General features: G+C 37.6%; 2 protein-coding genes across 7 annotated transcripts; one reads left to right on the top strand and one right to left on the bottom strand.

Moving 5' to 3' along the window:
- Nucleotides 1-5,536, top strand: LOC103972925 (uncharacterized protein At4g33100). Of its 2 annotated transcripts, none has more exons than XR_670808.3 (4): nucleotides 1-140; nucleotides 302-386; nucleotides 1,636-2,088; nucleotides 5,000-5,536. XR_670808.3 is itself a non-coding variant. In XM_009387328.3 (4 exons), exons 1-3 carry the CDS (start codon nucleotides 52-54, stop codon nucleotides 1,750-1,752), a joined length of 291 nt encoding a protein of 96 aa, XP_009385603.2. In that variant the 5' UTR covers nucleotides 1-51; the 3' UTR covers nucleotides 1,753-1,767; nucleotides 5,000-5,536. The 2 variants fall into 2 exon arrangements, 1 of the variants encoding a protein (XP_009385603.2); XM_009387328.3 differs by having other exon boundaries at nucleotides 1,636-1,767.
- A 1,000-nt stretch (nucleotides 5,537-6,536) lies between these two features.
- LOC135583091 (histone deacetylase 1-like) lies at nucleotides 6,537-12,295 on the bottom strand. Of its 5 annotated transcripts, none has more exons than XR_010494920.1 (5): nucleotides 11,606-12,295; nucleotides 10,039-10,479; nucleotides 9,255-9,518; nucleotides 6,735-6,916; nucleotides 6,537-6,648 (listed from the first exon to the last, which is right to left on the bottom strand). XR_010494920.1 is itself a non-coding variant. In XM_065142284.1 (5 exons), the coding sequence occupies exons 1-4, from the start codon at nucleotides 12,134-12,136 to the stop codon at nucleotides 6,842-6,844; spliced, it is 1,311 nt and encodes a 436-aa protein (XP_064998356.1). In that variant the 5' UTR covers nucleotides 12,137-12,295; the 3' UTR covers nucleotides 6,537-6,598; nucleotides 6,831-6,841. The 5 variants fall into 5 exon arrangements, 4 of the variants coding, with proteins under 4 accessions (XP_064998356.1, XP_064998358.1, XP_064998355.1 ...); XM_065142284.1 differs by having other exon boundaries at nucleotides 6,537-6,598; nucleotides 6,831-6,916; XM_065142286.1 differs by having other exon boundaries at nucleotides 6,537-6,598; nucleotides 6,831-6,916; nucleotides 9,288-9,518.
- Between the last annotated feature and the right edge of the window lie 10,903 nt (nucleotides 12,296-23,198).

Below are 23,198 nucleotides of genomic sequence, written 5' to 3'. Positions count from 1 at the left end.
GCAGTCCAGGGTTTGTCGAAGCCACCTGTGACGCCGTCGCTGGCGGATCCGATGGGGTCGAACAAGACGAGCAGAGGCGGCGGGGCGACCGCATCTCCTTGTGCCCGTCTCCGGGACGCCTACCACGACTGCTTCAACAGGTGCATCTCATTCCCCCCCTCCTCGTGTCCTCCTCAAGGGGCGGGACTCGGAGACGGAGAGATCCTCGTCGCGTCTACTCCTTTTTCTTTCGCCTCTTTCTTGCCGTCGTCGTCACTGACGCGAAAAGGCTTCCATCTTTCATCTGGAGGGGGGATCGCAGGTGGTATTCGGAGAAGTTCTCCAAGGGCCAGTGGGACAAAGAAGAGTGCGTCGCCGAGTGGGACAAATACAGAGCCTGCCTCGCGGTATCTTCTCCTCCCTTCCTTCCCCATTGATCCGAGTGCGACAAATTTATTCGTTGGCTTGATTATGATATGCGTTTCGCTCATTCTTGTTATATATGATGGCATGACTATTTTGTTCTAAGCAATGCTAGATTCCTGCATTGAGATGAATATAGGTAGATCATATGTCTTAGCAAAAGTTATTGATCACTCGGCCAGGCAGAAGACAGCCAGAAAAAGGTATTGTGAAGAACCTAATGTTCGTTTTTATGCTAGTGTCGAATGCATTATGTAGTATCAGAAAGCAAGTTCACTTATCATTAGACGTAGTAAAGATGGGGATGTGATCAGTAAAACAAGAACAATAATTCAGAGGAGGTAGTGAAGCGAGTAATCGTAGTTGCTAAGGTAAAAAAGGCATTAGATGGAATGAGTGCCTGTCTTCAAACAAGAAAAATAAAGTACACTCAAACTACTAGGAAAGATGGGGATGTGATCAGTAAAACAAGAACAAGAATTCAGAGGAGGTAGTGAAGCGAGTAATCGTAGTTACTAAGGTAAAAAAGGCATTAGATGGAATGAGTGCCTGTCTTCAAACAAGAAAAATAAAGTACACTCAAACTACTAGGAAAAAGAGCTTGCTAAATATACAAATTATGTTCACTGCCACCGAGCGAAACACACGTAAAATGAATGATCTTTTGGTATCCAGTTTTTTTGAAGGATGGAAATCATCAAGATGCACTCTCGGTGTACAATCCACAAGAATCACATGCTCAGCTTTTTTCTTTTTTTCGGTTCTTTCCTACATCTAATTTTCGAGCATGATGCCATCAGAAAACATGACTGACTTCTAGACTTGGCTTTGTGCCAGCTACCTATAGCAACACTGGCTAGTCAATACTGAGAAACAAGTAAACAACAACATCACATCAATAATCCTGATATTTACATAGAAACTTTTAGACAAGTTTGCAGGATCCAAGTCATTTCTTGTTCCGAGTGGTGCTTCTTGTTCAATTTCTGTTGTGATTTTTTTCCTGGCATGGACTTTTCTGTCCAAAAATCTTGAAACAAAAGAAAGAGCCACTGCCAATGAGTTTTCAAGCCTTATGGAATGTTGATACGTCTTCTCTTTATGAAATGTCAAAGTTGATACATTTGCACTTTATGGAATGCCACTGTATCTGAACCATTATGCATCTGATTCCTTTTAATCTTTTAATGATGTTAGCCTTTTAACGTAGAGTATCATCATTGTCATGTGCAGCAACATTTGGAAGACAAACATCTGAGGCGTATACTCTTGGAGGCAGAAGCTTCTTCATATTTTGTTAAAAATGATGCAAGCTCCCCTGCAGATAGAGATGGCACCACCCACCAGTGACTATATATTCATGAGGTGCTTCTTGTTCTCCAAGTTTGCACTCATTATTTGTGATATTGCATCATTTGGTCACAATGAGAAGATGTGTTGATTATGATAGTGTCGTAACCGTAGCATGCAAGTGGGTGGAGGTGTATTTTAGGCTTTGTTCAGATTTGTCAGCAACAAATTTTGATTTACTAGGATCGGGAAGATGAAACCGACTCCGTAGTTAATTAGCCGGGTACTTCTGTTTCTTCTTCTGTTCCTTGCTTTCTTCTTCTGTTGACGGCAGAAGGAAAATCGAAGAGTGAAAGTTTCACTGGAAGACGGAGAGATATCGTCAAAAGGATTGAGGTAGGCATCCCACCCTCATTTGATTTTGATTGGTATCAACTGATCTAGCTCATGTTTCATGCCCAAAATTAGATGATTGATCTAACCCATGATTGTCGTTCGAGTTAAGTTCTATAGATTGATCTAGTCTCTGTTTCTTGTTCGGATTAAATTCTTAATCTGGTCCTTGTTTTTCCTATTTTATTTGGTCTCTAATATCCTATTTATTTGATATCTAATGTTATTCAATGAGGAATATTTTGTTTATGAAATTTGTACCTGTTGCCACATCAGCGATCTACATCACCTGCCATCTCAGTGTTGACTGCTGTCATGTCAGCCTATGCATGTGTCAACTCAGCATGACTGCTGACACAGCAGACTGCATTGCAGTCCACATGTCTGCCCCATCAACCTGCCATATCAACATTGTTGCCACCTCGGCCCAGGTGCCACGTCAGCAATGCCCGATCACACAGTAGACTGTATTGCAGACCATAGTATGCTAGCACTGTCACTTGCCACGTCGATGCTGACTCACTACGTCATCACAGGCTGTGTAAAGTCAGTAGTGATGGCTGACTTAGGAGACTGCATTGCAGTCCTGCCCATATCATCTGCCACGTCACACAACAGTCATGTCAATGATGACCCTACTGCCATGTCACCCATACTTGTACAGTCGGGTTGCCTGCTGACACAACAGTATGCTGTCAAGCTGAGTCTACCGTAACATGCCATGGTAGCATTATTTGCCGACACATAAGCACTGACCATTGTCATGTCAGCACTGTTCATTGACACGTGAGCACTGTTCAGTGTCATATCAGCGCTGGTCACTGCTTCATCAGTGCTGACTGCTACCATGTCGGCACTATCCATCGCCATATCAGCAATATGTGGAGCCATGTCTGCTGTAAATGCTGACACAGCATGATGCATTGTGGCCCAACAGGATCTGCCACATAGGCATGGCTATGACCAATCTGGACTGGTCCAACCTAGTCACCTAGCCAAATCAGTGCAATTTGGTTAGATCAGCTTGATCCTAGATGACTCATGATTGATTTAATCTGTCCTCTAGTGGGTCGAACCAAGTCATGTATCCTGATTGAATCCAATCATCATGTGGTTGAACCTGACCACTTACTGATTGAACCCAAATCATATCCCTAGAATGAACGCAATCATCATGTGGTCAAACCTGACCACATTATGGGCGAGCCCAATCTATACACCCAATTTTGATTTGGGGAGGCTGAATTCTGAATAAGCCCAAGTAGTGGGCTGGTTATGTGGCCCAACCCACAGGGTAGCACTGCGGGCTGTTAGTGGGCTGAACCCAGAACAGGCCCTTGAACACTAATTTAATTGGAAATAAGATAATTAATAAATATGTAAATACTTTAGAATAGTGTAGAAAATAGTAAAAAATTACAAAAAAAAAACCCAAAGATGCAGAAAACTCCCTGAAAATGTTAAATGATAAAAATGTGATCATTGGGTTACTTTGAGTTCCATAGTTACCTATAATTAATGATTTAGACCTGCTAAAACCTATACTTGCAAATTGTAACTATTTGTCATATTATATCCCTTTGACTCTCTTTGACTTTGATTGACTTGGATGCTGAATATGTCAAATTTCCCTTTGACTCATCTTTTATGTTGTGTATGTACATGCATATGGACGTATGATTTGATGTGACTTGGTCATATTGATTGATGTGTGATATTGATTAGAGATACACTAGTTTTTCTACTAAGAGTAGTAGACCTAATAGGATGATTCTCTAGGTGCCTATAGCACCTAAGAGATGAGTGGACCGTCGGATGTGATAGTTGTTCGGTCTTCCGCTAGGGAAAGAGGAGATGTGTCGTCACCGTGACAGGTGAGGCACCACTCCATCAATTGTGGGGAGTGCGATATGATTCCTCTTTATTAACAGTTGGGAGAACTGAATCATCCCGAGAGATTTGGGCATCTCATTTGCCGATGATGAAATGTGCATGATGTTTGTTGTATTTACATATATGATCCTTGTGTGGATTGTACATTGTATTCTTTCATGTTGTAACCATCATTTGTGAAGCTTTTTTATCATTTTATTATATCATCTGCTTGGATGCACCTTTTGCCTACTCAGGATTACCGTACTCAGCATTGTTATTGAATATTATTGTTATAAAATTTTTCAGAAGCCCAGGACAAATAGTGAGCAAGCACAGGAATTGCAAAACATGTCATATGAGTATAAGTATTGCTGAGCAATCAACTCCTAACTTATTTCCTTCTTATTAGGTTTTCATATTTAATTAAATAATATCGAACAATTTATGTAATAAGTTGGATCATCGTTGGATTATTATTGCTATTATAACTTTTAGTTATATGGCATGTGATGATATCATATGATGTTGTCGGTCCTTGATATTTGTGCTAGAGTGTACTTGGCACGAGGCGCGACAGAGAGAGCCAGGCCTGTCACCTGCAAGCCTCTTAATTAACTAAATCCATCATTTGGTCACCTGCTGTCTATGTGGTGAAAATGTGTTTTCGTGGTCGCACAACTGCAAAATGATTTAAGTCTATTTTAAGTTGGTAGATGATTCACTTAAACTACAAGCTCGATGTAGTTTTGGAGAACTGATAGCGGAACCATACCATCAACTTTTTTCCTTCAAAAGATTGATTAGAAAAAACAAAAATAGGGTTCTTAGTTATTTATGTTGCCATAACTCAGTTTTTGAAGCAGTCATGGTGGATTAGTTTCTTTCCCAGCAAATAAAATGTTGGGACAATGAGTTACTGTGTTTGAGGATGGGCCCTTTCACTGCTTTTATAACACTGCACATGCTCTGAGTTATTCTTGTGAGTTGAGAAATTTATTTGATCCTAGCAAAAAGGTTTGAGTGATTTTATTTGGTCCAGGTCTATGGGTACAACCATATGGTCCTCGGGACGGCCTGTATTCCTAGTACAGAAGAGCTTGCTTGCTTGCTTGCTAGCTAAATCTTTCCAGTGGCAAAACTATGGAGGTCCGGAGAACTTCAAATGGCAACTGAAGAAATCAGAGGAAGTCAAAATGCAGGCAGATGATGGTTCTTGCAATTGTACTAATTAATGGAGTGTATGGCTAAAACTTCCAAGTTTTCTCCAGGCTGCTAAGATTCTTGAGTTCTGGATTTTCATTAGCAAGTAATAGTAAGAAAATCAACACACGACCATATTCCCAATATATATATATATATATATATATATATATATATATAGTTTGGACATCATCATGTCTTATGCTTCGTCTTGTTGTTGTCGTTGTTGTGAAAGCCTTTTAGACCATATATTCTTCTTTTAATTGTTGGTTGTTACTCAAGTCAGCATGCTGTAGTAGTACTACAACTATACACTAGCCATCGTGTAGCTACTTCTTTTTGTATCTTTCAATTGGTGATGGGTATCTTTCAATCTTATTATTGCGTCTATGTCCTTCGACCAGACATATCGAGTCGGGTCGGATTTGTTGTGTTCGAAGCGTACGTACGTACAAGTTAGGCTGTAAAGGATGATGTTTTTCGTTTTGTTGTTACATCAAAACATGTATGTTATGCTCTCATTACTTTTGTACAACAAAACCTATCCATCCGACGGGCTGTAAAAGGGTGGGTGTCACAGTTAATATGTATGGTTCGATACAAGGAAACCATACGAGGTTAACTTTCACGTGACCGTCACGTGGGGCACAAGCACTAGATATTCTATTTCCCCCAACTATATATATTCTACTCTACTCTACAACTCCTCAGTCTCTATATATATTCTACTCTACAACTCCTCCTCAAGTCTCTCTCTACAGGAACACGAAGACCACCGGCTAAAGATGAAATAAGAGGAGGAAAAAACACCCCATAAATTAACATTTTTTTTCTGTAACAAATTCTATTACTTTTTTTTTTTTTTTACTGAAATTCTACATTTAGTTTGAAGTTTTTATGACTTACTGGGAGATTAAGTAGGTCAGTAATATGGCTTTATTAACACCTACACAAAACATACCTCTAGAATCTACGAGGAATAACATCCTTGCATCATATGAATGAATGAAAGAAAGAAAGAAAAAAGAATACCTAATGAAACAATTAAAAGCATTGTCTATATGAAAAGTTCAAGAAAATAACTTCTTGTGAGACGAAAGCAAGAACCAAATACTACATAAGAAATTTACATTTGCAATCATAACCATAATAATGATCATAAAGTTTTAATGATAATGCAATTTACACGCATGTTTGCAGCAAAATGTCAGGGAAACAAAAAAAAAATTGTAATCCACGAATTACAACAGTTCATTCAAGCATACGACTACTGCTTTAAACTAAGACTTCACGGGTAAAGCCTTCGAATCAAAAGAATGCACCGACGTTTTGACAGGGTACCTTTTCGCAACACGAATCAGGAGACACAGAAAAGCTCCGATGGCTCAAACAGATACTTCCATCATTAAAAAGGTCTTCATCTGTATGTCCGAATGTTCTAAATACATAGAGGTTAAAACTGAATTACTGATTCTCAATTCCACATCCCTTGAAGAGAAGATAGAAAGATTGTCATGATGCAAGCCTATTGTTCTAGTAACTTCCAAATTTCAAGACTGCACAAAAGCTCTTACATTTACAATGTTAAGCTGCAACTACTGAATTCTGAATGTTATTTGGAGGTCATCTTCGACTGAAAATGATCCTATTGCCATAAAGAAGATGATTACCATGGGATCTCTCAAGATTCGGGCCTTTCATCCCTGTCAGAGTTATGATCATTTTTTTCATTTGTATCCTCCTGGTCCTCATTTTCCTGGATGAAAAAATATAAAAAATAAAATAAAATTTGATTAATCATGGATGCTGATAAGGGTTATGCAGTCATCAAACTTGCAAACATCTCTACATTGGGAATACAGCAGAAGAAATATGGTTTCGTTGATTATCGTTTTGCTTCCAAATTTTTTGTGTACGAGTCTGAAAAAGAGCTTACCTAATTTGTCAATATAAGCACCATGATAAATTTTAGCTTTATGTGTAGCTATTTGCCACTACACCTGATACAACATTTGTATAACTTGTTTTTTAATTTATGTATATACAACTTGTTATAAAATTTCCAGCATTTCTCGTTAGCCTCGATGAACCTTTTCCTAGATGTTAGCATTAGACTACCATAATCAACAAGATAATAAGCAAGTTGCAGATGCAATTTGTTGATACATAACAACATTATCTCATCCCTCGAGAAAGTTAGCCAACACCAAACTAAATAATTTTCACTATAAGCCAACTCCTACAAGCCAAAAGCTTATACTGAATTCGGTGCACCAGCTGGTAAAATCTTGTTGCTCCATTAACAAGTAATTCACACATATTATGTCTTATCTTTGAAGCACTTTCATATAGCTTCCATTTGCTGCTACTTGACCCATATCTTGGTTCCTTGCCTACACTACATGGAGCATATGAAACCAGGTGATTGCAAGGATATGCTGCATCATCCAACTGGTAGTGAATATCAGATTCTGTATGATAATTATAATTAAGTAATTATCTACTCTTAGTGATAATTACTTAATTATAATTAGTTCTCAGAGTTGGGAGTTCCATTTCATACATGGATCCATTTTAATAAATGACCAATATACTTGTAATAACAAGTATCAATTTATCCATTTATTCCAATGCCATATTTCAGTGATTGCTCACAGTTTCTATGGTTAGAATCAAACAATGATTATCATACCATATTAATGAGACAGCATGTGCTGCAATATGCAGGCTGTCATGCTTATGTCAAGTTTGAAAGTGCCCAGGCACAATGCTGGTACCCCATTAATAAAGTTTATGCACACCGGCAAGGGCAGATGACTAATGCCAGAATACTTGTGCCACGCCAGCCAGCATGACCAACTCTTTAGATCTCTATATATACCATGCCAGAGAAAGTGAATTTCAAGCTTAAGAATACCAATGACGATTAAAACTAGAGACAAGAACACAAAGAATTAAAAGAGGAAAAAAGGATTAAGAATACAAATGAATAAAAAATCATTTTATTGCTCAGAAACTAAACTTCAGATGTAATTTCAGTGGCGCATCATCTAGTTATACCAATTCAACGCTACAAACAAAAAAGTTGCATGTATGTCTTGTTGCTTGCAGAGAGCCCTCAGATGCATGATTCAGCCATACATCATTCAAACAAATTTTTAAAAAAATCCAAAAAAAAAAAAATGAAAGCTACTTTTCAAAGACCATACCAATCCTGATTTGTTGAAGATCTAACATGCGGTAGTCCACACTACTATGTTAAACAAGCTCTGTGATAGCTATAATAAGCCAAAATATCCTTTTAACTTTTAAATTAATGGCACATGCTCCCAAGTGTTCTACAAGACTAGTTCCGAGTTCCAACATAGGCAAAAAGTTGCTTCTTAAAGATAAAAAATTTGACAGAAGGATTATCATAAAGTATTGTAACATACAAATTAAACATCAGTTTTGGTGAACATCCAGTAAAGGAATCAAATTTGAAGTTTAATTTTGTAACTTTTTATGAGTTAATAGTGACTTCTGGACCATCAAAGGAAGCCAGCAAAAAGTTGCCAAAATTAGAGATAGCCACTAGTCTGTGGTTGACACCATCATCATAATTACTGATCCTAAATTTTAGATTGAATTAGTACTAACATGAGACTGCTTTATACGATGTTGTTGACAAACCACAATAATGCATCAGAAATTTTGCATTTCCTGATTCTCAAATGGATGAAACCTTGATTTAAAGATCTCAATGGCATACAAAAATAAACATCAATACATCAATCAGTTTATGCTTGCAGATTTATTCATAGAAACAGGAAAACTGACAACATAACAATAAGTCTACAATAGCAAAATCAAGTTTAATCGTGGCATAGCAAATTACTTGGTTGGCATGAAATATGTAGGAATCATATCATAATGGTCAAAGAAAGTTGAAAGTTCCAATATTTCAATTATTATTTCACTTTGATCCATTCAGAATAAAGAATGATGAGAGACTACAGAACACAAGACTAGTGAAAATCGATCACATCAAATCAACAGTCAATAGGTCTTGGTTATTCCAAGAAAATGTGATTATTTTTTGAGCCCAATCATACCGCAAGCTGGAAACATTGGGAGAAGAACAGTACCTCCTCGAGATCCATATCAGTCGGTCGTTCCTGAAACTGAACACCTGGAACATGTTGGAGCTTTGAAAGATATTCTAGTAGTTTTACCTTTATGTCATCCAACGACTTGCGTGAATTCTTGTTTTCCATGTTACTTGTTGCAACATGGATATTATAGTCTGGGGCAAAATACCCAATGTATTCATGATCAGGCACCTTATCCTCCACTTCAACACCAAGGGCAACTCCTGTCTGCTCCAAAGTTGAAAAACTAAATGTGATTAGAAATTAGTCAGAAGAATTCATCAAGTTGCGAAGACACTGCATGTTACATTCACAGAATTTTTTTTTAACACTTTCAAAAGTAAAAGAGGTCAAACATTAGCTAACCAGACCTTTCTAAATAGTTTTAACAAGGGCGATGCAGACAGGCAACGGCACAACGAGTGAAGGTTATGCTCATTAAATCAGAAAACGTAACAATATCCAAAAGAAGAAGTATTCATCAAATGTCAAGCATGACATGAAACTAATGACAGAATTAACTAAAGCATCGACATTCTCAGCAACAAGCATACCATGACAAGAAATTTAAAACATGACTGCTTCAGATGCAAACAACAAACCGATCCACTTTAGGGACACATGGAAGATAGCTATCAGAATTATAAAAGTCTGACGAAAGGCTGCACAAGGCACCTGGTAAAAGCTATGATTGATGAATATGCAAGGAAACTAAGTAGTTAAATGGCACAAGATACGTCCTTTATACCTCGTAGCACCAGCAGCGAGCAACATTACGTATTGTATATCCACCACCACCAAGCAGCATCAGTGGCACATTAAAAGATCTCATATATCTTACACACTCTCCATGGCCTCTGACAGAAAGGTTGAAACAACCCAACCTGTCTCCAGATAAGGAGTCAGCACCACACTGAAGTACCACAGCATCGGGCCTGAAAACTTCCATGACCTTTGCCATGATAGGTTTGAAAAGATAATGGTAGCTTTCATCATCAATTCCATCATCCAAAGGGACATTTAATGCATAATATTTTCCTTTACCATATCCAATATCACGTATATCCCCAGTCCCAGGAAAATAATCACCAAATTTATGGAATGAGACCGTCATTACTCTATCTGTTGTGTAAAAGGCCTCCTCTACCCCATCTCCATGGTGAATATCAATGTCTACATAGAGAACACGCTGCAACCAGATAAGAAATGAACATGTCACTGAAGAAGAGTGGAATAAAAGAAGACGGAGTACACTAAGATAGAACTCGAAATGAACATGAGCAACTGCAGCTTGTCAATCAAATGCACCATATCAAACCATCAATAAACTCATCCCAGATCATATTGATCCAAATATATAACAATGGTGAACTGGGTTTTGTGATTACTGATTATTTTGTGAGGCTCCTTCCTCAGTAACTGTTATGTAATCTGCACTACTCAAAAAGAGCTGGGATTTCACAAACATTTAATTTATTTAAGATGAATAAACTCGTCTTGGATCATATCGATCCAAATATATGTTAACGGTGAACTGGGTTTTGTGTTACTGATTATTTTGTTAGACTCCTTGGTAACTGCTAAGTAAGCAGCACCATTCACAAAGGACTGGGGATTTAACAAACACATTTTATGTAAGATGAAGCTGGTTATGGTGTCTAAAAGGCCAGAAGGATTTCACGATGTACTTGTCTGTCATTTGGTCAAACGTGTGCAATTGCAGCTCCAGGATTGGTACGAGTTAAATCTGGCAAAAATTCCTAAGCAGCAATTCGAGAATATAAGTGCATATATCTCTTCAAACACTTGTGTTGTACGAGAACCCTAATCTCAAGAGCAAACAAAGCAATTCAAGAAAATCTTCTCAAGTCAATAGCGCGATTTAGGGAAGGTAATAATGTCAAAAAATATCAGAACTGAATCTAGATGCAAAAACAGAGGAACCTCTCAAAGGATTGCTGATTGAAACAAGGAAAGCAACATCACCTCGATCTAATCCCAAGATCAAAGGAAGAAAAATCTTTGCATGATACGAGAATGTGAAAAAAAACCCAGTCAAGCCAGAAGCAGTAAGTCCCTTGGGGGTCATTGTTCTTAGTAGACGGTATGTCGATGAAGCCATCGTTACGGTCATATTTTGTTGACAACATCTATTTGCTCAAAGGAAAATAGAGAAGATATTGGATTGAGGCAGCACAAAAAGGTGCGATCATTCAAAGGTAAGAAGAAAACCAGTAAATAGAAAAAGGAAGGTGAGGAAAAGGAAAAGGTGCTCGACGGATGGATCGAGAGCGAGGAGAGAAGCAGGGGCTCACGTCGTGGTGCTCAAGGAGAGTGAGGATGGCGAGGACGATATCGTTAACATAGCAGAAGCCGGAAGCCTCGCAGCGCTTGGCGTGGTGGAGGCCACCGGACCAGTTGATGGCGATGTCGGCGTGGCCGCGGTTGAGCTCCTTGGCGGCGCCTACGGAGGCGCCAGCGTAGACCTGGCAGAACTCGTACAGGCGGTCGAAGACCGGGCAGTCATCGCAGACGTTGAAGCGGCGGAGGGCGCCGGGGTCGCTCAGGGCCTCAGGGTTGGCGGAGCGGAGGAAGGCGACGTAGTCGTCGGCGTGGAAGCGACGGAGGATGCGGTCGTCAGCAGGGGAGGGGCGGAGGACCCGCATGCCCCCGAGGAGGCCGTAGCGCTCGAGGAGGGCATGGGTCATCCGGATCCGGTGGGGCTTCATCGGGTGACCCTGCCCGTAGTAGTAGTTGCCCACCTCCGAGTCGTAGAAGTAGCACACCCTCCGCTTCGTCGCGGCCGCCCCCGCGACCGAGGGCAGCGAGTTGCCACCGCCGTCCATGTGCCCGCTGGCCAGCTTCGATGCTTCGGACCCCCACCCGCTAGAAGAGGAGGGGGGAGAAGGGCCGGGTTTCAGTTAGTATCCTCGTGGAGGAGACGGGAGAATGACAGGGGCGGAGGCGAGTCGAGGAGAGAGAGAGAGAGAGGGAGCGACAGAGAGAAGGAGACACGTCTGTTTATTTATAGAGAATGGAGGGTTTTAGTTTAATTTTCCTTCATAAACAATTAGCAATTGGATGTTCGGAGGGTGGGAATGGGGGTTCGGTAAAAGGCTTCGTCTTGGGAAAACCAAAACCTGTGGTTTCCCAAACGGCGTATTCTGAAACTAATAACAATATAAAATATAAAGGGTAATAAAATGAGAACTTATTAGTCTTGCAGTGTCTGTCAGTATTCCTAAGCACATCGGAGGGAGTTCATAGTTTCAAATACGACGGAATAATTCTCAATAAAAGAGGCAAAAAAAAAAGAAATATATATCATTGCCATCTACGGTGCCAATACAGTTTTAAGTTGCACACGAGTGGATTGGCTCTCGCACGTGTGGATTGGCTCGCACGTCAAAAAAATTGACGATGCCAAAAAGGGTGTCAAGTAAACACGCGCGGCTGTGAATGTTGCAGTCGCGGAATCAGATACATTGAAAGGACGTTCGGATTTGGGCCCTTTTTCCACACGCTAATGATCGAGACCAATCTTCCTCCACTCACCACGCGGGCTTGGCCCGCACTACAATCTCAATTGCCCGTTTTGCTTCTAACAGGTTTGTGTTGTTTCCCACCGCGGCATGATTGACACGAGCGAGATAAACCCTATTCTCTTACGAAAATTTATAATTACAAAAATAAGCACCACTTTTCCCGAAACACAACCCAATCTGATTTCTATCGCATTTTCTTTCAAGCCATGATTCTTTAATAAAACCCAAAACTTAGCTTTAACTTTTTTTAGATATATTAGACCATCAAAATCTATAATAATGTAATGCAACAAGTAATTAAAATTATAGAATCAGGGAATCGCATCCACGCCGCTATTATACTCCTACTCTTCCGCATGGCACTCGCCGTAATGCTACTGAGGTTAGACAAACTGATAACCAAAAACTTTCTGAGATCCGGCAACGTGACGTGGTGGGACCCTTTGTCATCTTTTGCGGGGGTTGGTACCGAACAGTAAGGCGATGTGGGCTCGGCCCCGTGCCACCCCAATCCGTTAATCCTCGTCTATGGGCTCTTTTCCATTGCAAATAGGTGGTGGTGGCTTCGTGTGCAATCGGAGTTGGTCCTCATCATGTTTGCTCAATTTACAACATCAATTACCGACTCATCATGTACAATATCATTGTGGTCAAGTGTTGAAGATGGAGTGATCATCTGTGAGCTACACTAAGGAGACGGAGGATAACATTAAAGAACACAATGCAATAATTGTTAGGTTTTTGTGATCTTTTTATAATTCGATAAGATATATAATATAATTAATTAGGTTTCGTTGAAATATTTTAGCCAATAGAATAGAAGTCCACTTACGACGATTCCTCGGGAGATAATCTTAATGGGAGGAAATCTCCTGACATCTTATCGTAGACCCTCTGCTCTTGCCTATAAAAAGACAGGACCTCTAGAGGGTTGAGAGAGCGTTGACACATGCTACAAACATACCTCTCCGTTGAGGGATCTACTCAACTCTTTCCCCAAAAACACTCTCCTCCAAAATCCATCAATCTTAGTGGGTCTTATGAAATGATAGGAAGAGAGGAGAAAGGATCTACTCATTGCATATTCCGTGGTGATATTGGATTAAAGACGATGCTTGTAACGATCTTGGATTAAAGATGGTGTTTGGATCAAAGACGGTGCTTAGCAGCTCAAACGGGATCTATAAACAGATGGCATCGAAAGGTACGTATTGTAATAATTAGATCTATGCATTTGATTCTGATCCTAGCATAAAAGTTATTTTCACATTTTTGATATGGCATAATTATAGATTTTATGCTTACATTTGGTATCAGAGCTCGGTTTTTGAGATCAAATGCATTATATCTATAAATTTGTTTACGATGCATAAATTATCTTCATCTTCCAAGAATTGCTAAGTAGCAATGATCACCGTCGACCTCGCTGCGAATCTACGACTATGTCGGGTAGCGTGCGCATCATAGAACCTGTCCTGTACACGGGCATCACAAAACCCGTCCATGCGATAGCCAATTGTGTAGGTTGAAAATGTCGTAGGCAGCTATGCACAGGCGACGGCCGCACACAGGCAGAGAACCCCGGCGACGGCCATGCGTGCGAGAAGGCTACACCAATGTGGCGACCGTGCGCGAGCAGTGGTAGCCCCGTGACTGTAGCGCCGTGGCGACAATGGTCGCGTGCAAGCTAGAATTGTCACCGACAGCCATGTACAGGCAACAGCCCGCACAGGCGGCCGCACCGCAGGCACCAGCGGCAACACCGCACACGCCGGCGACGACGAAGGTAAATTAGGGTTTTTGGCATAATTATGGTTTTGCCCTCGAGGCTAGAGTTTTATAAAATTATAGTTTTGCCCTTTGTAAATTTCATAATTTTAGTTTATATGCTGTCAATATATTTACGGTTTTACCTTCGGGTTTAATATCTATCAATTACAGTTCTGCCATTTGCATATTTTCAATTTATATCCTTTCAAATATTTACGGTTTTATTAAAATTAAGAAATTTAGTTTATATTCTTAATTAAAAAATTGATAAATATGATTTATTATAATTATGATTAATTTTAATCATGATTATATTTTTGATTATTTGATTGGATTTAATTTTGTTAAAAAAAATATAAATTATGGTTCACTTTATAGTTTTCTCATATGAATTATTGATTATACATGTGATAAATAAAATTAAAATCTAATTATTATTTTTAAAATTTTATTTACTTATTCACATGTATATATATATATAATTATAAAATAATGTATACCTTTCACATGAATGCATGATTTATATGAATTATTGATTATATATGTAGTAAATAAAATATAAAAAAAATCTAATTATTATTTAAAAAAAATTATTTACTTATTCACATGTATATATATGAAATTATGAAATAATGTTTACCTTTCACATGAAGGCATGATTTATATGTTATCATGATTATCATATGAGTTTTCTTACTGATTAATATTCAATAATTATTATTGCTATTTATTATTGAATTACTTAGCATTAATGTTCAATAATTATTATTATTATTTATTATTAAATTGCTTAGCATTAATTTTTAATAATTATTATTGTTATTTATTATTGAATTGCTTAGCATTAATGTTTAATAATTATTATTATTATTTATTATTGAATTTCTTTGCATTAATATTCAATAATTATTATTGTTATTTATTATTGAACTACTTAGCATTAATATTTAATAATTATTATGGTTATTTTATTATTGAATTGTTTAACAAAAATTAAAGAAATTGATTAATATTATTTGTAATTTATTTCCTTAAGTTTTATCTGACTAGTAGCTGCCAAAGTGGCCTAGAATGATAGACTTTTTGTGATATGAATTATAATAAAAGTTTTATCATTTATAGGATATTTGATATTTTATTTTATATTATTACATTAGTCTTATAGCCACCAAAGTGATCTGGACTAATGACTTATAAAATAATATTAAGGAATTAGTCCTAAATAATATTAAGAAAATAATATTCATAATGACATATATAATTAGAAGATTTAGATAATCGCAAAGGAGAATCTAATTCAAATAATTATGTGATGGGGTAGGATGATATTATTTTTGGATATCCTTGTAGTTTATGGTTGTATACCCAAAGGTAACAACACTATTCCACAAGAATGGTATCAGTCATCCATAAATATTCTTGAGTGAATACTAGATATGTCAATATTCCACTCAAAGGTGTAATATAGATGATATCAATAGTTCATCAATTTTTGACAAACTCAAAGCATTAATGTTGTTCTATATTTTTTACAGTAGCACTTCCGCATATACATTCTTATGCATCTAGTGTCCCTGTACTATTTGGATCAAATTATTCAGAATGGTTAGAGCATGTGCAATTCACACTCGGTGTATTAGATCTTGATTTAGTATTACTTGTTGAAAAGCCTACAAACTTGACTAATGAAAGTATTGTAAAACAAGTTAATGAAATGAAGGCTTGGGAAAGATCTGATAGGCTTAGTTTAATGTTCATAAGAATGACAATTGCAAATAACATAAAGACTTCATTATCGATTGTAACTAGCGCAAAGGAATATTTAAAAGTTATTGAAGATAGATTTAAATATGCTGATAAGTCATTGGCTGGCACATTAATGAAAGAACTGATTACGGTTCACTATGATGGTACTCGAGGAATTCAGGATCACATCCTCAATATGACTGACAAAGCTGCAAAACTTAAAACATTAGGCATGAATGTTGATGATTCTTTCCTCATGTAATTTATTCTCAATTCTCTTCCTTCTCGCCCATTCAAGATTCACTATAATACAAATAAGGATAAGTGGGACTTGAATAAGTTGACTAGCATGTGTATTCAGGAAGAATTGAGATTAAGATAAGAAAGTTCATATAATGTCATGGCTGCTACTCAAGGAGCTGGTAATAAGAAAAAAAAATTGAAGCATTATCAATCAAAGAAAGCCTTTATTGTAAAGTGCTTCTTTTGTGGCAAGAAAGGACATGTGAAGAAGGATTGCATTAAACGTAAGACTTGGTTCGAAAAGAAAGGTATTAACAGAAGTTCCTTCTAACACTTGGTAGATTGATTCTGGTACTTCAACTCATGTTATAAATAACATGCAGAGATTTATTTCAATTCGGAAACCAAAAGAACATGAAAGATTCATCATTATGAGAAATCGTCTTAAAGCGAAAGTGATATCAATGGGAACTTATCGTCTACACTTAGAGACGGGTCACTTGATGGATCTTGTTGACACATGTTATGTCTCTACAATTTTTAAAAATTTGGTTTCTCTTTCTAGAATTGATGAGTTAGGATATTATTTTTCTTTTGGTAGTGGAAAACTCAGTATATTATATGATTCAATAAAAGTTGGTTCTGGAATTCTATATGATGGTTTGTATAGAATTAATTTGGATCTTGAGTTTGCGGAGACATTAATGACCTTGTAATCAAGTGTTGGATTGAAACGTAGTTTCTGTTGGGAAATCATTGGGGGGCGACATCATATGCGCAGCGGAAGAACAAGAAAACAAAATCTCCGATTCCCAAAGAGATGTTCGTCGTCGTGCAAAGATTGGTACGCAAAAATCCACGAAACATGAAACTGCGTATAGATTGTGTTACCTAGGGAGATCGTATATCCCTGTTTCCTTGCAGATCCTTAGGAGAGGGTGAAGGAGGTCAAGCGTCCTCCTCTCTAGCGGTGATCCACACAGCAGGGTTACGACAACGCTCCTCAAAACTCCAGGCCTACTCTGAGGTGGAGAAGGAGAGGAGAATAGGAAAGGCAAGCAAAGACTCTAGCCTATGAGGCTGTGAATCCCTCCTATTTATAGAGATCCCGTGTCAAACCCTAATGGGTCCTTCCCTAGTGGGTATTGGATCTGCATCCAATAAGACAAGGGCTCCGTCGGATATCTCATATCCGAACCTCTACTCATCGTAATGCCTACCATATGTGTGTGACCCTCTAGGCCCAATATCGAGCTGGCCGTGAGTCATACCTGTCAGAACTCCTTCTAACTCAGTGAATTATTATCTCTGTAATAATTCACTCGACTCATCGACTACGGACGTACTAGGCCACTACGCCGTAGTCCCCAGACGATACAGGGGAATCCAATCCATTGGACCTGTCTGTCCTCAGTTACCATGTACCCATAGTCCCTCATCCATCTAATATCCCAGAGACCGTATATCGAGCATGGTGTTGTCAGACCCATACGGTTTCTACTCGAGTCTCGCTCTAATCGGATTCTCCCGGAGAACTCTTTCTCTCTCAACCCGAATGACCCTGGCCAGGGATTTGACTGAGCAAAAACACATGGGATATTCCTCTCATGACGCCGAGAGTGGATGATCCTCTATCGACACTCAATAGCCCTCGTAAGGTCGACTACCACTCCCAATGACCAGCTGTACTAGATCTGGGGACAGCCAAACCTATAAGTCTGGTATCAAAGAGTGGAGCACTCATACAGGACATCCTTGGTGTCTCAAGTCTAAGGACCAGATACACCACTAGGACTACGGAATCGCTATCTGACAATAAGGCATCATTAACCATCCAACATTCCGTAAGTGGATCAATCAGTGAACTCATTCTCCAATGAGCACATGTACTGTATCCCTAGTGTCCCTACACGAGCAGCTATGAGACTAACTGCATCCATCATATGGACGGGTATACAGCACACTAGTCTATCCGGTTATCACGATGTCCCTCTCGAGTAACCTATGATCGGGATTATTTAGGATATGTGTTTAAAGATGAATCGATCTCATTATCGTGATCTCATCACGATCCGATTCCCATTGCACAAATCCAAGGACATCACAATATATATATATGCATTTATGCAATAGTTATAAAGTGATATACGCCAAAATATAATAAGTAAAAAAATTCTGCATCAAGTGACACGTGCCATCACTCACGTGATTGGCTTGCTGGGCACATATGACTAGCAGTTTCAATAATGAAAGATCTTCTATATTGTGGCATAGACGATTGGGGCATATCTCAAGGAAAGAATGAAGGATAATATTTTGGAATATTTAGACTTCACTGATTTTGATATTTGTATAGATTGTATTAAGGGAAAGCAAACTAAACATATAAACAAAAATACCATAAGAAGTAAAGAACTTATTGAGATTATTCATACTGATATCTACAGACCACTCCATATTCCTTGTTTTAGTGAAGAAAAATATTTCATCATATTTATAGATGATCTGTCTAGATATGACTATATTTATCTAATACATGAAAAGTCTCTAGCCGTTGATACTCTTGAAGTATACATAAATGAGATTGAGAGATAATTAGATAGAAAAGTTAAAATTATCAAATCTAACAGAGGTGGTGAATTTTATGGCTGATATGATGGATCTGGTCAGAATATTGGCCCTTTTATTAGATTCCTAGAACAACGAAGTATTTATACTCAATATGTATTACCAAGTGTGCCACAGTACAATTGTGTTGCTGAAAGATGAAATCGTACTTTGATGGACATGGTTAGGAGTATGATGCATTATTCTTCTGTACTTGAGTCGATGTGGGGTGAAACTCTTAGGACAATTATGTACATCTTGAATAAGGTTCCTAGTAAATTAGTTTCATCAACTCCATTTGAGTTATGGACTGATAGAAAGCCCAATCTAAGACATTTACATATTTGGGGGTGTCCTGTAGAGATAAGAGTATTCAATCCATATGAAAAGAAATTGGATCCAAGAACTATTTCAGGATATTTTATTGGTTATCCAGAAAAATCCAAGGGATACATATTTTATTGCCCAAATCAAGAATAGTAGAATCCGGTAATGCAAAATTCCTAAAAAATGATGAAATCCGTGGGAGTGAAAAATCTCGAAAGATTAATTTTGATATCAAGGAGATTCAAGTTAATTCTCCCATATCATCCCGTATTCGAAAAATTATTGTTCCTCAAATCAATGAGAGTATTGATGAGGATGAACAATAAAATAACATCGAAGAACTCTCACATGATGTTGATATCACCGCTGATGATCTTGTAGAACAATCACAATTGGCAAATTTGAGAAGATCTCAAAGGAAAAGAAAACATACCATTTCTGATGATTATGTGGTATATCTACAAGAATCAGATTATGATATAGGAATAAAAAGAGACCCCTTATCGTTTTCATAAGCCATAGAAAGTAACAATTCTGAAAAATGGTATGATGCAATGAAAGAAGAGTTAAAATCAATGGTCCAGAATAGTCTTTGGGATCTCGTTGAATTGCCCAATGATTATAAAAGAGTCGGTTATAAATGAGTCTTTAAGACAAAATACGACTCAACGGGCAATATCGAACGATATAAAACCAGACTTGTGGCCAAAGGTTTTTCTCAGAAGGAATGCATCGACTATAATGAGACTTTTTCTCCGGTTTCAAAAAAGGACTCATTAAGAATCGTCATGACATTAGTAGCTCATTATGATCTTGAGTTGCATCAGATATACGTGAAAACAACATTTCTGAATGGGGATCTGGATGAGGAAATCTATATAGAACAACCTGAAGGATTCATTGAAAAGGAAAAAGAAAATTGGTCTTGTAAACTTAAGAAATCCATTTATGGCCTTAAATAAGCTTCCTGACAATGGTATATAAAATTTCATAATACCATTACTTTCTTCGGATTTAAGGAAAACACTATTGATCAGTGTATATACCTGAAGGTAAGTGGGAGCAAGTTTATTATATTGGTCTTATATGTGGATGATATTTTACTTGCTAGTAGTGATCTTGGTTTATTACACGAAACCAAGATATTTCTCGACAAGAACTTTAAGATGGTTGATACGAATGAGGCAGCCTATGTTATTGGCATTAAGATATTCAGGGATAGATCTCAAGGATTATTAGGATTGTCTCAGAAAGGATATATTGATCTTATCTTGGAGAGATTTAATATGCAGCTTTGCTCAGCCAATGATGTACCTATTACTAGAGATAAAAAATTCAGTCAAAACTAGTGCCCAAGAAATGACTTAGAAAAGAATCAAATGAAGAATATTCCTTATGGGTGCGCAGTTGGAAGTCTATTATATGCTCAAACCTGTACAAGATCAGATATTAGTTTTGCAGTTGCAATGTTGGGAAGATACCAAAACAACCCAGGAATGGAACATTGGAAAGCTGCAAAGAAAGTAATGAGATATCTGCAAAAGACGAAAGATTATATGCTCACATATAGGAGATCAAATCAGCTTGAAGTGATCGGATATTCAGATGCTAATTTTGTAAATTACCTCGATAGTAGGAAGTCCACTTCAGGATTTATATTTATGTTAGTTGGTAAGGTAATTTCTTGAAAAAGTATAAAGTAATCGCTTATTGCATCATCAACAATGGAAGCTGAATTTGTGGCATGCTTTGAGGCTACAAATCAAACTTTATGGCTGTAAAATTTCATCTCGAGATTTGGTGTTGTCGACTCAATTGTCAAGCCGCTGAAGATATTTTGTGATAACACTGCGGTAGTTTTCTTCTCTAAGAATGACAAGTACTATAGTGGTTCCAAACACATTGAGATAAAGTACTTGGTGATTAGAGAAAAAGTCCAGAAACAGCAAGTGTCAATTGAGAACTTGAGCACCACTATGATGATTATTGATCCATTGACAAAAGTCTTATAGTGTAAAATATTCAAAGAACATGTTCTTAGAATGAGGCTTATGAGCAAGTCATAAAGGATATGTTGATGTATGTTTATGTGGATGATATTATTGACATTCTTTTTTGCTTTTATCTGTTTCTGTTATTCTGTTTACATTTATATTTATGCATATTATGGTTGAATGTAATAATAGGATTATCTTAACAAGACAAATTATAAGGGTCATTATGGACTGTATTAGGAAAGACTAACAATGTTGTGGTACATAGAAGGGAGTATATCATTGATGAAATATAACTGCTATACCCACATTGATAATTGGACTTAATATAGTATTATTATGTTTATTGGACTTATTGGCTTATTTTAAAATATGACCATGTATAAAATACTTTTCAAATTTTCTTGGAATCCAATTAGGTAAAATTATTTTTAAATAAATTTTATTTTGTTTATTTTGATTTTGAATATATATTTTATATCTTATCAATTAATAGGTTAAGTGGGAGAATGTTAGGTTTTTGTGGCCCTTTTATAATTGGATAAGATATATAATATAACTAATTGGGTTCCGTTGAAATATTTTAGCCAACAGATATTGTATTTTAGTTTTTCTCCTATTCCACAATGATCTTGGATTAATAATTAGATCTATGCATTTGATTTCGATCATAATATAAAAGTTATTTTTATATTTTTAATATGACATAATTATAGATTTTATACTTACAATAATACCAATATCAACTTGATGCAGCTAATGACGAGGCAAAAAGGATATCACTCCATCCCTATATCTTCATCTTCTTCAACGAGAACCAGAATGCAGGGCATCCTTCAAGCTCAATTATAACCCTTTTTAAGCCCTACGACACCCCAACCTACCAAATCATAAATATCGACCTACCAACTTGTCATTTATTCTTGTAGAAAGAATTTATCCAATTAGAAAGATGACAGGATCTTATAGAATGGATGATAAAATCTCATGCAGTAACAACGGTGATAATAGGACAAAAGATAACCCAGAGGAGGAGGAGGAGGATGATAGGGCTTCTTGAGATGGCAACGCGATCGAATGATGATGAGGAAGGGGGATAGATGGTGGTGGGGGAGGGGAATGGTGGGGCCTTTTTGAGTGGAGGCGGCTCGGTAAGGAAATATAATAGAAACTCAAGTTTTTTCAGTTTGCTAAAAGTATTTATTATTTTTTTGTGTTTCCGTTTTAGCCGCCAAATACTGATGAGAACGAAGTTGGCGAGTTTGTTATTACCCTTAATAATGAATGAGCTACTAACGATTTTGATGGGTCTTTAGAACGAGTCGTAATGTTTTGCAAGATAGCAATCAACGTGGTGAGTAGCCAAAGATGTTCAGAGCCAGGCTGCACCACTATTGGGGAACCACATCAACAAGCACCTTAATGACATATATATATATATATATATATATATATATATATATATATATATATTAACGGCCTTTATATCCCTATACACGTATATATCATTATTGTTAGCTGCGTCTTCACGCACGAAAATGACACTTCACTTGGTACTGCCGTGCTGACCTGTCGTTGCAGCAAGTGACAAATCATTCTTCTCTTCTGCATCGCCCCCCTCCCCCAAAACGCCACACAGGAATGGAAGTGGGACCCACCCCACCAACGCGTCGACT

This window comes from Musa acuminata, chromosome BXJ3-3 (assembly GCF_036884655.1).
Source record: "Musa acuminata AAA Group cultivar baxijiao chromosome BXJ3-3, Cavendish_Baxijiao_AAA, whole genome shotgun sequence".
Lineage (NCBI taxonomy): Eukaryota > Viridiplantae > Streptophyta > Magnoliopsida > Zingiberales > Musaceae > Musa > Musa acuminata.
The sequence above is the reverse complement of the archived record's forward strand: the minus strand, read 5'-3'. Positions and strand labels throughout refer to the sequence as shown.